The sequence below is a fragment of the Rhinatrema bivittatum genome, chromosome 2, assembly GCF_901001135.1.
Source record: "Rhinatrema bivittatum chromosome 2, aRhiBiv1.1, whole genome shotgun sequence".
Classification (NCBI taxonomy): Eukaryota; Metazoa; Chordata; class Amphibia; order Gymnophiona; family Rhinatrematidae; genus Rhinatrema; species Rhinatrema bivittatum.
Genome location: NC_042616.1, coordinates 109049272 through 109066642, shown reverse-complemented (window position 1 = coordinate 109066642; position 17371 = coordinate 109049272). Strand labels below are relative to the sequence as shown.

Below are 17371 nucleotides of genomic sequence, written 5' to 3'. Positions count from 1 at the left end.
TATTTGGCTTACTGTGGTCACTGGGGGATGTCAGGCGGGCACTAAATTTTGGAGATTAAATGATCGTTTATTAGATGACAAAGATTTTGTAGAACATTTGAAGAAAGAGATAGCTGTCTATTTAGAAATAAATGATGATGGAGCGGTATCTCCCGGAGTACTTTGGGACAGCCTCAAAGCTTATATTCGGGGTCTGTGTATCGCCAGGGCGGCTTATGTAAAGAAGAAAAAAGATAGGGAACGCTTGGCACTAATGGAGACCATTGCTAAACTCGAGCTGAGCCATAAGCGCTCTCCCGACCATGGTGTCTTCCAGCAACTATCAGCAGCAAGGAGAACACTGCACACTCTGGAGTTAGATGGGATAGCGCACCAGTTAGAACAGTTGAAACAACACCATTTTGAATGGGGGAACAAAGCGGGCCGGTACTTAGCCCGGAAATTGAAAGAGAGGGTTTCTCATTCTCAGATTACTAAAATTAAGGGGCCCCAAGGGCACTATGTCTATACTCAGAGGGAAATTGGGCACAGCTTTAATAATTTCTACAAGCTTTTGTATGATTCTGAGGACCTCTGTACCTCACAGGAGATTGAGCATTATTTGCAGGATTTACCATTGCCGACTCTCTCTTTAGAGTTGAGGGACCAGCTGGATGCAGAAATTGGGGAGGGGGAGGTCTCCCTTATTATCAAGGATCTTAAATCTGGAAAAGCCCCGGGGTTAGACGGATTTACTGGCAAATTTTACAAGTTGTTCAGTGCTGAGTTGTTGTCCCCGCTGGTGGCCATGTACAATGCTCTGCGAGCGGAGGGTACCCTATCTCAGGAATCTAACACTGCGGGCATTACGATCTTGGCGAAGCCCGGTAGAGATCATACTTTATGTGGATCCTACAGGCCCATTTCCCTGATCAACATTGATCTCAAAATTCTGGCTAGGGCCTTGGCCCTTAGACTCGGGCGAGTAGCCCCTACACTGGTGCTGAACGATCAGTCGGGTTTTATACCCAGTAGACTCGCATCTGATAATGTTCGGAGAGTGGTAGAATTAATGTGGTGGGCGCAATCTAAGAATATCCCGGCCGTAATGCTCACGGTGGACGCGGAAAAAGCGTTCGACCGGGTTCATTGGCCTTTCTTATTCAAAGTACTGGAAGTATTGGGGTTGGGGGTCTTCTTCATTAACTGGGTAAAGAAGGCACCGCATGCTCGTATAAAGATCAATGGTGCATATTCGGACCCCTTTGAAGTTAAAAGGGGTACGCGTCAAGGTTGCCCGCTCTCGCCCTTGCTGTTTGCCCTTTCGCTGGAGCCCTTTGCAGAGAAGGTGAGGAGACATTCCAATATCTCAGGCATACAAGTGGGAGAGGTGGACTACAAAATCTCGCTGTTCGCGGATGACTTGCTATTCACTGTTACGAACCCTGAGTCCTCCTTAAAAGTGTTATTGGACAAAATGTATAAGTTTGGGCGATTGTCTGGATTCAAAATCAATGCTGATAAATCAGAACTGCTCAATATCTCTATGCCAGAAATATCGTATAGGGCGGTGGGGAGTACATTGCCTTTTCGCTTTGCAAAAACCTGTGTTAAATACCTGGGGGTGCGATTAGGGACAAACCTAGATGATCTATACCGCTTAAATTATGATCACTTGCTGTCCTAGATCCAGCAGGATTTGGATAAGTGGGACCGGTCCGACATCTCCTGGTTTGGCAGAGTGGCAGCTACGAAAATGAATATTCTGCCTAGGTTCTGTTACTTGTTTCAAACGCTCCCAGTGGAGGTTCCAGCAGGGGCCATGCGCATTTGGCAACGGAAAATCTTTCGCTTTATCTGGAAGTGTAAGCCCCCAAGGGTCTCCCGACATATACTCTTTAAAGATAAAGCAAGAGGAGGTTTGAATATTCCCAATTTAAGCTGGTACTATACTGCAACGGTGCTAGGGGTTGTCGTTAACTGGCACAGTGTGGGGGAGTTGAAGCCTTGGGTCCGAATTCAACAATTTGTTGCGGGGGATATATCATTAGTGGATAGAATTTGGAGTAGGGATGCCAGGTGGATGCTTAGAGGTACGCTATCCCCATTTACTCAAGGGGTTCTCAGATTGTGGGCTAAGAGGCGTAGTCGATTGACTGGCCCCAAGGAGATTTACTCCCTTACTTCCTTTCTCTCGAATCCGGGGTTCCGTCCTGGGTTGGATGCCGCCTTTGCCACTCGGTGGAATCAGTTGAACCTTACGAAAGTAGGTCAATTTGTCTCTGGGTCCCAACTGATTCCTTTTATGGAGCTGCAAGTCTCCCATGGGTTATCACAGGGAGACTGGTACCAATACTTACAAATTATTCACTTTCTACGAGCAGAAGGGGCTCTTGCTGACCTCGGCAAGGGTAGATCGATATTTGAATCAATATGTGCACAAGCCAGGCCCTTGAAAAGGCCGATATCCCGCCTTTATGCGCTTCTCAATAGTGGACCTAAGCTCAAAGCGTCCTATCAGCGGCAGTGGGAAGTAGACCTTGGAGAAGAGCTCTCGGATGATGCTTGGGAGCAATGTCATATGGTTATGGGTAGAAGTTCTGTTTCTGCTCTCATAAAAGAGAATGGGTATAAATTGCTTTATAGGTGGTACCTAGCCCCTGACCGGCTGCACAGAATGAACAAGAACTTTAGTGAACTGTGTTGGAGAGACTGTGGAGCAAGGGGGTCCTTCTATCATATGTGGTGGACGTGCCCTAAAATACAGAATCTATGGGAACAAATGGCGAAGCTGGCCACTGACTTCACGGGGGTGTGTATTCCTAGGTCCCCCAAAGGTTGCTTGTTAAGCTTGGTGGGAGGGCAGCTCCGGGATGCACAACGATTGCTTGTGTTGCAATTATTTATTGCCACCAGATGTGAAATAGCTTATAGATGGAAAAGCACCGATGACCCCTCTGAAACGCAGGTACTTACAAGGCTTGATAAGGTGTACCATATGGGTTATCTAACAGCAGTGAAGCATGACCGTGTTCGTAAATTCCATGCTGTTTGGGACCCCTATTGTAAGTGGACAGGCAGAAAGGGTCCGGTCTGAACAGTTGAAGCGGATTTCTTTCGAGATGTCCTGGAAGGGTGGGGGGGGGGAGGGGTGTTTGGGGGTAGGGGGGAGGTCAGTGGGGGGAGGGGATGGAGGGGAACATAGGGTAAAATTGATTGCATTGTCTGCTGGGCACACTACATGGTTTCTTTGAAGTTCAGATGCAATTCTCTCCCATTGTTCAATGAGTGTCTAATATTGCTGACCTTTATACTACGAGTTATTTGTATGATCTTAGTGCGATAGTCTATATTGTTCAACATGGGATGTATTTATTTCTCATTCTGCCTTGTGGAGTGTATACCAGTTGGTTCTTTGTTTCTATACATGCTTAAATAAAAATTTTCAAAAAAAAAAAGAAATATACAGTCCAGGAAAAGTATATTAGAATTTTAGAAATGGACTTCCATCATTACTCATATTCTGGAAAAAATATTAAAAGCTTTTACAATGAATTATGACAATTCACACTTTGCTTTTAGGTGTAATTTGTTGTTTTTTTTAGCTTTATCTCATAATCCTGCTAAACAAAATGAACATAGTAATATTTAGTAACAAAGAGGTCGATATTCAGCCACTGGAAGCTAAGAGGTTATTTATTAAGCATATTTCCAATAGATACAGAGTGGGAGAAAAGCCTTAGTAAATCCAGCTAAATGTATCCAGCTAACTTTGCTCGGATGTTCAGCAGCTCAGCCACACCACTGAATAACCATGGCTGTTTGAAAGTTAGCTGGATAAGTTTATCCAGCTAACTTTAGGACTGCTTTCATGAATTCCTATTCTTGTCCAGCTAGCTGGGTAATGCTGAACAGTGCTGGATAAAGCTGGATTCTGACATTTATCCAGCTAAATTAGCCAAATAACTGTCTTTTACCATGGAATGCCCCTGCCCTGCCCACAACTTTTATGGCTCACCTTTTTAGTTGGATAAAAAGATAGTCAGATAAGTGTCGGCCACTGAGCATGGCTGGATGATCAAATGGCACCACATTTTTCTGGCTTAGATCAAATTTTGCTGCACAAATAGCACTGAATATGGACTTCATAGTTCATGATGGTAGATAAAGACCAAAATGGCTCATTCAGGCTGCCCAGATGAGAAACACCCACTTTAGGTAGATGAGCAGATACATTTACATGTGTAACCCAGCACCAATGCAAACTCTCTCCTTCCCCTGGCCTTTTATCTGATTCCTCAACCCTTTTCCTATCACTACCCTCCATATCTGTCTCAAGCATGACAAAAATCTCTTACAGTGATGGCCTACACCACCTCCGCTGGTAAGCTATTTTAGGCCTTCACATTTTCAACTTTGATTCTTATAAGACATACCTAAGCAACACCCAGGCCCTCCTCTGTGTCTTTTTATCCAGTTTTGTAATAATCCCTACACCCACCAAGGTTAATGAGGCTGATGAAATAAAAAAAATATATAGCCTCCCCATGATCAGGCCTTTATTTTAATGTCATGTTCAACTGAAAAAACAACACTAATTTGTGTCCTTTTCTTTATTTAACAAGGTACCAGCAGTGCTGAAGTAAAGGAAAACCGAAATGTTGGCAACTTGGATGACCGTACTATGTCATCAAGTGACAGATCAAGAAGTGGCACATCTAGCATTAAACGGAAAAGACCTTTAGAGGAGGGCAATAATGGGCATTTCTGCAAACTCCAACTCATCTGGAAGAAGCTCTCATGGTCAGTGACACCAAAGAACGCCCTGGTTCAGTTACATGAACTTAAGCCAGGCTTACAATACAGAATGGTTTCCCAGACAGGTCCAGTACATGCACCTGTCTTTGCTGTTGCTGTAGAAGTAAATGGACTTTTATTTGAAGGTACAGGACCCACAAAAAAGAAAGCAAAAATGAGGGCAGCAGAGCTGGCTCTGAAGTCATTTGTTCAGTTCCCAAATGCATGTCAAGCTCACTTTGCCATGGGGAACTGCATTAACCCCTCCACAGACTTTACATCTGACCAGGCAGACTTTCCAGATACTCTATTCAAGGAGTTTGAGCCATCTACGCACAGCGAGAATTTCTCGGGCTATAACCCAGTTAATAATGAATTGCTTTCTACCACTTTACGACATGGGAGATTACGCTGCCACACTTTGGACTTAATGGACCACACTAAACAAAACAAGCACAAGATGGCATCCCCAGCTGAGAATGAGAAAAACCCAGTGGTGTTACTAAATGAGCTGCGACCAGGACTGAGGTATGTCTGTCTTTCAGAGACTGTGGAGAGGCAGCATATCAAGAAGTTTGTGATGGCTCTGAGAGTGGATGGGAGAACATTTGAAGGCTCAGGACGTAGCAAGAAGCAGGCAAAAGCCCAAGCAGCACAGGCTGTGCTGCAGGCCCTCTTTACCATTCGGCTGAGCAGTCACATTTCCAGCAGGAGTAAATGTAACCTTGTGACACAGGTGAGAGTTCTCAGGTTCACATGGATGCTACCAAGATGAAATAGTTCTGTAGCTAATGTCCTTTCTGTGCATTCTTCATTTATTTGTGGAACTGTGCCCTAAATAGAGATAGTGAGTCAGTCCCATATCTCAAATTGCATTATGCCCCAGCCAGGCACTAGAGTTTATATCGTGAACCTGTTTCTGTCTAGAAAAAGATTGCTACTGCCTCTCAACAACTGTTTCTATATACTTCCCTTTCCCTTGCATTCTGCATAACGTTTCTAGAAATAATTTGTAGGCTTGTAGGGATCAGAGCTGGATAAATATACCTAAATCTGAATGAACAGGAGCATGAACAGTTAGAACCTCAGTGATAAATGAAGTAATTAACTGAATAACAAAATGAGTAGTTTTTAGAATGCTGCAACTCAATGTAAGTAAGAAAAACACAGGTATGGTAAACAAAAGTAGAGTATGGGCATCTTGTTTCATCTATAAAGTATTTTAAAGAGGTTTTCTTTCAACAGAACTACAAAGATCTCAAACTCCAGCCATGTTTCTCTTCTATGAAAAGTGTTCCTTGTTTGCTAAGCAAGCACAGCATTTAACCACTTTAAAGATACCAAGGGAATAGTCTATTTTAGTAATACTTCATTCATTTCTATGTATAATCTGTTTTTATAAATTGTAGAATCTAAGCAAAGCAGTGTACATAGTATCTTAATAAAGCACAAGCAATGCACAAAAACATATTAATCCCATCAGAGCAAACATACAACTTATTCAGAAGATTTGTCCAGCTAACTTTGGAGTTAGTGTGACAAATCTGCAGGATTAAAAGTATCCCCCTGCTAAGCAGGTAAATTCTGTCCAGGCAAACCATTGCCTACGCAAAATTTACCTGTGTAGGAAGAGGTAGTGTTAGAGGTATTTCCAAGGCACTGAATATCAGTTCTGTCTTCCTAAAATTCGCTGGGTAAGTCTGGTCACATGAGATGCTTGTCCTAAAGTTAGTTGAATGATGTTATTAGAGTAACTTTATCTAGGTATATTCAGCAGTAGATATCTGGAAAAATACTATTGAATATCTGGGTAAAATAATCCAAGTCACTTTCCTGCTTACCAGTCCTCTGAATATCTACCTCTCAGAGACCACTGCAATGTTATACATCCTAGAAAATCAAACCTGGTTTACCTACATAAGCCCAATACAAATATATCCAGGAAATATCCAGTATATGAGAAAGGCAATATTTAAAGTCTGCTTGCATTAAAAAAGTATGTGTGTTTTTGAGCAATGTACATACTTTTACCTGAAGATTCAGGGGGCTTTCCCAGGTACAATGTGCATACAGGAAACAGACAGTAGGATTAAATGGTCAATTTTCTCAGTGGAAAAGGGTAAACAGTGGAGTGCCTCAGGGATCTATACTTTGACTGGTGCTTTACAATATAATTATAAATGATCTGGAAAGGAATACAACGAGTGAGGTAATCAAATTTGCAGATGATACAAAATTATTCAGAGTAGCTAAATCACAAGCAGATTGTGATAAAATGCAGGAGGACATTGCAAGACTGGAAGATTGAGCATCCAAATGGCAGAAGAAATTTAACATCTTGTTGCATACAGGAAAAAATAACTCATGCAGAAGTTACATGATCGTAGGCTTCATATTAGGAGCTACCACTCAGGAAAAAGATCCAGGCACCAAGGTGGATAATACATTGAAATTGTCAGCTCAGTGCACTACTGCAGTCAAAAAAGCAAACTGAATGTTAGGAATTATTAGGAACGGAATGGTGAATAAAATGAAAAATATCATAATGCTTCTGTGTCGCTCCATGGTGAGACTGCACCTTGAGTACTGTTTACACTTTTGGTCACCGCATCTCAAAAAAGATATAGTTGCACTGGAGAAGGAACAAAGAAGGGTGACCAAAATGATAAAGGGGATGGAACAGCTCCCCTGTAAGGAAAGGCTAAAGAGGTTAGGGATGTTCAGCTTGGAGAATAGATGGCTGAGGGGGGGATATGCTAGAGATCTTTAAAATCTTGAGAGGTCTAGAACAGGTAGATGTGAATCAGTTATTTACTCTTTCAGATAATAGGACTAGAGGGCACTCCATCAAGTTAGCAAATGGCACATTTAAAACTAATCAGAGAAATTATTTTTCACTCAATGCAAAATTAAGCTCTGAAATTTGTTGCCAGAGGATGTGGTTAGTGCAGTTATTGTAGCTGAGTTTAAAAAAGGTTTGGATAAGTTATTGGAGAAGTCCATTAACTGCTATTAATCAAGTTCACTTAGGGAATAGCCACTGCTATTGCTGGCATCAGCAACATAGGATCTACTTAGTGTTTGGGTACTTGCCAGGTACTTGTAGCCTGGATTGGCCACTGTTAGAAACAGGATGCTGGGCTTGATGGAACCTTGGTCTGACCCAGTATGACAATGTCCTATGTTCTTACATTCGTATATGCCATGCAGAGATCTATGATAGAATTGTATAACCCGTATGTATCACAGATGCACGTATAATAAAATACGCATATGTCAACCCTGTAGCATAGTTATACTAGAGCATCGTTATAGAATCGCTGAAGATTAATATCTTTGTAAACTTGTGGATACCTCATAGACTTTACATGGGCTAATATTGAGAAGCCTCACGCTCGGGTTTTGCAGCGTATTAGAGCACTGCTATGCATGTCAATCACATTATCTTTTGACTATGCTCCCGCTATTGTAATCATCGGTAACCACATTGTTTACATTTGTACTTTTTTAAAAATATTTTCGCTTTTATAGGTTATGCAGGTAAAACCGGACACTTATCTGAGCTTGTTAGGACAGTTTGTAACAACACCAACCCAACCCTGTAACATAAGCAGATATGTACACTTAAGTGCAAATACATGCAATGCACTGAAAGCAAATATTTTCCTTGCCATAGAACAAGCATACTTTACCTGCCAATTTCTAAAATATATGTGCATATATTTAATCAAGAAAATAAAGTAGAACTTGCCGAAAACCCGATTTATGTGTGTTAAGTCAATATATTTTAAAACATGCGCAAGAAATTGAAATTACCAATTTTCCGATTCCTTGATCAGTTTGCCCGGTCCTTCCCCACGTCATCAAGACCCTCCAGGTTCTTCAGCCTGAACTCTCCCCAGTTCACCCAGACCTCCCACCCAGTCAATAGCACACAATAAATATGCTTGATAGTAATTACTAAAGATAATTAGCAGGTGTAAAATTCTGCCAGTAAATTGCCAAATGTATGCGGGTAAGTCCCTTTCAAAATAGCAATTTACGTGCATAACGGTTGGACCCTGCCCAGGAGTGCTCCAGACCACTCTTTTTTTGCACGCATATTTATGTGTGTGAAACCTAAAGAACATGCATACTTTCAACATTTATAAAATAGCAGTTACAAAAGTACAGGCTCCTTAAACATGTATATACTCATTTTTATACATAACTTTTAGAAAATTGAAAACCTCCACAGATTTGATTATTCAAACCTACCTGCATAGTTTCCAAAAATTATGCATCAAGAAAGCAGACATGGTCTTGGCTGATTTTTTTTTTTTTCAGGGGAAATTATCAAAGCCAAAGCAACTTTAGGAAAAGGCAGAAAATCAAACATTCATAAATAAATAAAATAAAATAAAGGTGATTATTGTTGCAAACCTCACAGGTAAAAGTAATCAAAGAATTTGCACCAACATGGGCATTTTTTCCTGTCCTACTAAAGATTGCCCTCACCCTCTCCTTACTGCAAATAAAAGTATCATGCTGTAAGTATCAGAATGTAAGAGTGGCTTTTCTGTCTATAATTATAGGGTTGGCATTGTCCCTAGGCAATGAAATGTTTCCTTCTACATCCAACATTGGCCAAACTGCCTGGACATCACTAAAGTAGTTTCGCCTTTCAGCCTTACTTTGAATTGCAAGAGTGCTGACAGAAGCATACCGTCCTATTCTTTTCTGCACTTCAGCTTTCTGTCAATCCCATATCTCTTTAGTATTTGTGTTCAGGCCCTTTTGGGGATAGAGGGTGGGGATATATCAGAATTCTATTGGGGGCTTGAGAATTCTTTCTATATAGAAGGTTAAAAGTTCTGCTTGTTAGCTGGTTGAGGGTTATTTCCTGCTAAGGAGTAATGTGACTCCTGTCTGTGGGATGAAGAAAACACACTCTGTTGAAGAGCTAAGAAAGGTGCCAGTTCACAGGAATAACTATGCTCCTTTTAGTGGGATGAGAGTACTGTTTACTGTTACTACCACTACTTCTTTTCATTATAAAGCGCTACTAGACATACGCAGTGCTGTACAGCTATACATAAAACACAGCCCCTGCTCCAGGGAACTTACAGTCTAATCAAGACATACACTTCCCACTGACTCCTGTTGGACATGTATTTGTTGTAGAGAAGTGGTTAGGAGTTAAAAGCAGCCTCACAAAAACGAGCTTTTAGACTGGATGTGAATGTAGCTGAACAGGGAGCATGGTGCACTGACAATATGGAGTCTGTTCCAGGCATACAATGCAACAAGGTGGAGAGAAGTGAAGAAAGATAATGAGGAGCTACAGATTGAATGCATTTGTAGGCAAATAAGAGAAGCTTGAAGCATACGCGATAGTGGAGTTGAAGGAAAATATGACGTGTAGCTGAATTTTGAGTAGCATACAAGTGGAGAAAGATGGTTCAGTAGGAGGCCCACAAAGAGCAAATTGCAGTTATATAAACAGTGGATGGATTTTAGCAATGTTATAGAGGAAGAAACTACACACTTTAGCAGTGTTTTGGATGTGTATAAAGAAGAGAGAGGAATCAAAGATGACCTGCCCGAATACAACACACCACACCCCACCCTCATCCTTCCTGACACTACCTTCCTCACACCTATCCCTCCCCTCCCCCCCTCCTCCCTCCTCCCTCCTCTCAACCCCCCCCCCTTCTATCCTCAATCACAAATTATCTTTTTCAACAAGTCATTTATGTACATATGTTATATACTGTAATCTATTGTTCCATGTATTCTGTTATTGCTGTTATTTCTGTTATAATTGTTATATTTATTACCATGTTATAATGTAAAATAGGGCTGTTACCACCCTATTCTTTTAGTTATCTGGAAACCGATGTGATATCTCGATTGAATGTCGGTATATAAAAGAAATAAATCAAAATAAAAATAAATAAAATAAAGTATTTCGAGGGTCCAAAAGGTTGAGAGCTACATCCACAGAGATAGAAAAAGAGAAAAAATGAGAAGCAAGTTTGGGGGGAAAGAAGAGTTTCTTTCATGGCCATGTTAAGTTTAGGATGGTGGCAGGACATCCAGGCAGCAATGACAGACAAACAGACAGACAAACAGGCTGAGATGCGGTAGATCTTGGAGTCATCATTATAAAAGTGGTACTGAAAGCTATGGGAGGAGATCAGAGCACTGAGGAAAGAAGTGTAGTGAGAAAAGAGGGCCTAGGAGAGATCACTGAGCTATTAGATGCATGAATGTTCTTCCAGGGAGGTGGTAGAGGCAAAAACAATAATAGAATTCAAGAAATAATGGGCTAAACACAGAGAATACCTAGTTGTCAAAAATGTATGGGAAAGATGGAGTTCAATTAGAGTCTATGGAAGGAAGTAATTTGGGCAGACTACTGTTGTGGGTACTTCCCACTGCAAGAATAAACACTGAATACTGAAAGGAAGCAAAGAGAAATTCTTTATTAATAAGATAGCATAGAAGCAATGTGGATTTGCCATTACAATAGGAGACAAATTCAGAGCTTGCTCATATGAAACCGTGCTTTAGGTTATAAACTGTAAGTTACCTTCCCCATACTTGCACACCAATGGGTTAGTTTCATTGTAAGCATAACATTTTCTAACTGGTTAATAGTCTGATAGTATCTCAGATATGCTAATAATACTGCACTCTTATAAGTCATATGATTTCTTGTAAGTTGAGCCCAGAAGGCAGATGCAAAAATTAATATTGACCTTTGACATACTTTAGCATTCCTAAAGCTTTGTCTATTTCCACAAGTCTGATCAGTTCAATCTTAATATGCTCCTGTTATCTTTCTGCTTCTTCACCACCACCAACTGATCTGTCTCCACAGAGAACCCCTCAGAGCACTCTTACATTCCCCCCTCCCAATTTTTCATATTGTATTTAGTATGACAATACTATTCTCCAAGCTCCAATACCTATGGCATCCACACTGTGTCTTAGGTTGGTCCGATGCAGGCCAGCCCATGGAGCAATGGGTTAGGCTAGTCTTATGATAGTTCAGGCCAATCTATAACATCTGGAATTCTTTTTTCCTTGGAGGAGGTGAGGGGTTTGGGGTGCTGGAGAATAATAACAGGCTGAGAGTTCATTTTTTGAATGGAGACCAGAAAGTTCAGTAAAGGAGTCGATACCATTGCAGAAACTATTAACTGGTGGTAGATTTACAGCAGAAACCTACTACACATTGGCAGCCAACATAAGACAATAAAGAAAATACAACTGCAATATTAACAATTACACACATCAATTTCTTTCCTAAACCTTCAAACCAGCTTGGGCGCCAATACCTAGGAAATAATGAATTACTCCAAAAAGGTAATTAAGAAAAATACCTCGTTTCTTTCCAGCATCGGCAACCTGACTGTATTTCTCTGGTGGTTATTTCCTTTTTTCATTACCTTGCTCTTCCATTGTCACCATCTCTTCTCATTTCACTACTGAACTTCTTACAGAGTTCCCTGTTCCCATGCTCTGGGGCAGATTTATAGGTTGGCACAAAATAAATGGAAATGATAAAGACAGATACACCAGAAAAAAAATATTGTTTGTTATTTTATATGTATATGCCATGAACTTGTTTCTGTAAATATTTATCCTAATAAAGGTCACATTATGAGACCAAACCATTGGCTAGATGTGGCATGTTAATTGTAGAAGCATTTAAGAAATACACTGTAAGCATATTTTTCTGTTGTCCCTGCTTTTATCTTTTCCATTTTTTTTTCTGTTGGTAAAACATATAACTTTGCTACTCTCTTGGACAGACCACTCATACATTATTGGGCCGGTGCAATATGCAAATAGGCTGCTGCAGTAAAAAGGAGGTGCTAAGGTAGATTGTGTGCCCCTAGCGCCTCCTCAGCAGTTGGTACCCAGGAGAGGTGGCTGTCAGTGGTTTAGGAAAATGGACACTTTTTTTTTTTGGACAGTTCTACTTTTTCAGTTCCTCGTTATTAAGTTGGAGGAAGTACAGGAAAGCAGTATTTTCTGCTTTTCTGTACTCTTTTTCGGCTCCTGGAAGGTTTAGAGAGGCCCCGGGAAGCAGGCAGAGACCCACCCTATGCTAAGGCCTGCTACGCTTAAGGACTGTGAGTTACCTGAAGGTGAGTTGCACTGTTGTTTTGTTTTTGGTTTGTGCACTGTAAATAAACTGCACCTAAGGAACAGCCAGAATCTGTCTCCTTCTTTCTCTGGCTGTTTTCTAAGCCGCTACTGCCCAAGTTACCACAAATCCTAAGGCAACATGAACAAAGCAGCAAAGGTGGCAGGAAAACCACCCCAAGTACTGATAGAGGGACAAAAAATGGCATGAAGACCCCAAGACACCAAGGCAGATACAAACCAACCATGTAAAGTGGCAAGAACACCCTGAAGGAAAGGTACAAAGTCAGAGTGGCAGCAAGATGTAGCGTTTGGTATATGTCAAAAAGGCTGAGTGGTATTAACACCTCCCAAGGTGTAGAGTTACCAGTTACTCCCTGCAGTTTTCTCTGTACAGCACTTTTCAATGTGCCATAGACTTGAATAGGACATAAACAAATGAGATTAAAATGTTTCTTTTAATATGTGGGTTCTCTCCATTTGTTTCAAGAGTCCATGAATGAGATAAAAATGGCCTCAGTCATTGCTTTTTACCATTTATTTGAAATGAATGCACATCCCTAATATTTTGTAGCATGCCAAATATTTACTGTAACCATATACATTTCAGTCTTCTTAAACTACATTTTTGCTACCACTAATGTTAAATTTGGATACACAGTACATTGTCTGTGCCTGCAGAGGAACAGCATATGTGACTAACTTAGACTGCACAATAAAAATCTAATTTTTATCTTGCCATTTACATAGTAACTGTCAACTAATATAGGCACAACAAGTCTCTGCCCACAAAGCTTACAGTCTAAGTGAGCATCTAAGGTAACAGGAAAAAGTGACTTGCCCAAGTTGTATTACAGTTTTTCCAATTTTTTAGTTTTATTATAAGTCTACAAATCAGCTGGATGTTCATTGTGGTTTTGTATTTTCTTTAATTTGAGCTTATGACATTATGCAATTTATAAACTTAATACTCCGGTAGCTGTGACCAGCTTGTTGCGATGGAGGGGTGGTGATGGCAGCACACATTTTGACAATCCATACAGCAAAGAGACCTTCTACATACTGGTGCAAAAATTGGCCACAGCTTTATTGCATGTAAACAGATAAACAATAAAGACCTAAGCACACAAGCCATAACAAGGTTATTCTACCAGGCACCCTTCTGGAAGGTAGTATGTCATCTCAGGATCCGGGCCAGTCACAGGCAAGCAAAGCCCTGACCCTTCGAGAGATGCTCCTCAAGGGTGTTAGTGGTCACCCATCATGCATAAGCAAGGTGACTGCCCAACTGAAGGGGACATCTAGTCTGCCACCATACTGGGGCTGACTGACCCTGACAGCAGACAGCCCCCAGCATATGATGGCATAAAAACATTCATCCTGGATCGGCCACCCCGAAAAATGAAGCGGATTTTCCTGCGGCGGGCTGATAATGAAGGCCAAACCAAAAGTTTTGACCAAATCACATCTCTATAAAATATACTGCTTCCACTCAGAAAACCCCCAACCTGGCTCAGGTACCCCACCATAAGGCCCAGGTAGCCATAAAGGTTTGCTGGGACCCTCCCCACACAGTTGCTGCGGCCTAAGGATTAACCTAAGGATTAACCTAAGGATAACCCTAAGAAATAACCAAAAAATTGAGCTAGCCGAAAAAGTAAGGAATCTGGGAGTAATAATGGACCCAGAAATCAACCTGAAGCAACACATATCCATAAAAGTAAGAGAAGGCTATGCAAAACTTATGGTCCTCAGAAGATTGAAACCATTACTCACACCTGCCCACTTCAGAACAGTATTGCAAACACTTATCTTTTCTAGCACTGACTACTGCAACGCACTCTTACTAGGACTCCCAAGCACATCGATAAGACCACTCCAGATACTTCAAAATACTGCAGCCAGAATACTAACGGGAAAAAAGAGGAGGGACCATATAACTGAAACTCTAGCAGACTTACATTGGTTGCCCATCGAATACAGGATAAAATACAAGGCCTTATGTACCATACCAAACTAATATATGATAAAGAAGCAGACTGGCTAAACACAGCCTTACGAGTACACGTTCCACAAAGAAACCTCCGCTCAGCAAACAAAGTACTACTAACAATCCCTTCAGTAAAGTCAGCAAAACTAACCCAAGTGAGAGAAAGGGCTTTATCATTGGCTGGGCCCATACTATGGAACACGATGCCCACTGAAATCAGATTACAGAATAATCTCAAAACTTTTAAGAAAAATCTAAAAACATGGCTCTTTAAAAAAGACTTCACTAAAGAGTATGGAGGGTAGAGAATGAAAGTACAAGGTAATGCAGATGAGAATGAATTTAATCAATCCTACTTTTAAGAAATAATATTTCAAAGCGATAGTAACTCAATAATAAACTTGACCAACATTACTCAAATAATGATTTTATTTATGAAATTGTAACCGACCTTTATTGGCACCTGTTAGAATGTACGTTATCCTAGATTTACTAACCTTAGTCTATGTGCCTATTTGTAAACCGTTGCGATGGTATATAACTTAGCGACGGTATAGAAAAGTTTTTAAATAAATAAATAAATAAATAAACCCTGAACACCACCTTCTGAATGGCCTGTCTCAAGGTGTTCAAGAAAAGAACCTGAGCCATGTCTAAAAGGTGCACCCCATCCCTGCAGAACAGGTCCTTGCACTCAATGCAGAGCCAATCATGCCTGATATGATAACCCCCATGACGCTTGGTGAAGTTGCCAATCTACTTGTTAAGCTTCTGTATCCAACACCCACTTAGCTGTGAGTTCAAAAATCAGCAACAAGGGATGACCTCGCACCACACAACCCTTCTGCAGGGCATCAAGGATGAAATGAGTGCAATGTCGTTCTTATGTTGTCAATGAGAAGTCAGTTGGGAATGACCCCCAGATCTTGCCCCCAAGATGATTGATGAGCACCTCGGGTGAGGCGAATTTGACCAGCTGGTGATGAAGAAGGGGGATGAGCTGGTCCTAATGCATTCCTCCTCTGCCCAACCATCGCACTATTATGTTGCGGGGTGCAAAACCAAAGTATACACTTAAGGTACCCTTTCTGCGCGAGCTAGGCCCAAAACAGAAACAAATGTTCTGCAATCCACACCATCCATTTTCACTGGATAAACCCTAAAATGGCACAAATGTTAGCTCAATCAGCCAATGGCCCTTTCCACCCGAACAATCCCCTGCTCATTCATGATGCAACCTACTAGGGAGTGCAATGGCCCAATACACCATTCAGCTGCTTAACATAGATATGCGGAGGAGTGCCACCTACTGATGCACTGTATGGCCATGCCAGGGAGATCGGATGCAGCAGCACTTGAATTGGCGCTAATCCAGAAGGAGTGTGTTCCTAACAGCTAGGTCTATAGCCCGGCCGCACCCAAAGCATGCTTTAGGATGGCATTAAATTGAATTCTGCTCAGTGGCAGCAAGTTGGCCTGTACTAGGAACTGGACACCCCAGCTGGCCTAAGAGCAGCATAGTCAAAACCTTCATTACAGGACATGTGGGTAATCCTAGGACCGCAGCCAGGGAAATTAACGAGCCCCACCCCAGTTGATCTGTCTTGCACCTCCTAATCCTCAGTAATAGATTGCCATCACCGACTGAGACGTCAGTGGTGCGGAGGTCAGAACAGTTGTGCCTGCAGCTCTCCATTACCACCAGCTTACTCACTTCGAGTGCGATGGTGAAAATGATGCAGAACAAAGCTAACTCGAATGGGATGTGCCTCACCCTTGCTACCAGGTTTAATTGCAAACACCTCAGGCCCATCAACCTCAGCAACTTGGAAACTGGTACACATTTAGCAGACTGGCAATTGATCTGGATGATGGCAAGGTTATCACACCAGAATATCACCCTTCAGTTTGCCAAGCGCTGACCCCATATGTGCAGCTATACCACCACAGGAAACAACTCCAGGAAGGTGATATTTGATGTAATCCCTGGTCATGTCCAGATCTTTGGCCATGTCTCTGTACACCAGGATCCCTGCCAATACAAGTCAAATCCCATGCCACCCAAGGCATCTGAGAAAAGCTCTAAATTGGAGCTTGACATCGGGAGGAATAGCAGTCACACCACTGAGCCAATGAAATTGGCCAAGAAAAGTCTGCAGACCCCAGGTCCTCATGCAGCATGCATTGACATTTAACCAATGGCGCTTCTTCCTGACTGCCATGGACACACAAAAATGCCCACCCCCATAGGAATAACCCTGCATGCAAAAGCCAAACTTCCAGTGAGTGACTGTGCAAATGCTAAGTTCACCTAGCAAATCTGGCGAATGAGGCGAATCAGTGCTGACACCTTCTGGATCTTGTTGACCGGGAATCTGGACACCATTTAGGTGGAGTTCAACTCCATGCCAAGGAATGTAAGCACACTGATTGACGGTTCCAGTTTATTGTCCGCCAGTAGACCAT

The 17371-nt window shown here is 41.7% G+C and overlaps 1 protein-coding gene across 1 annotated transcript in view; it reads left to right on the top strand.

Moving 5' to 3' along the window:
- The window catches only part of ADARB2 (adenosine deaminase RNA specific B2 (inactive)), a 1217300-nt gene that overhangs the window by 833497 nt on the left and 366432 nt on the right, over positions 1-17371 (top strand). The window contains exon 3 of the mRNA XM_029588545.1: positions 4605-5512. Within this exon, the coding sequence (XP_029444405.1) occupies positions 4605-5512 (908 nt within the window). The remainder of the gene's footprint in view (positions 1-4604; positions 5513-17371) is intronic.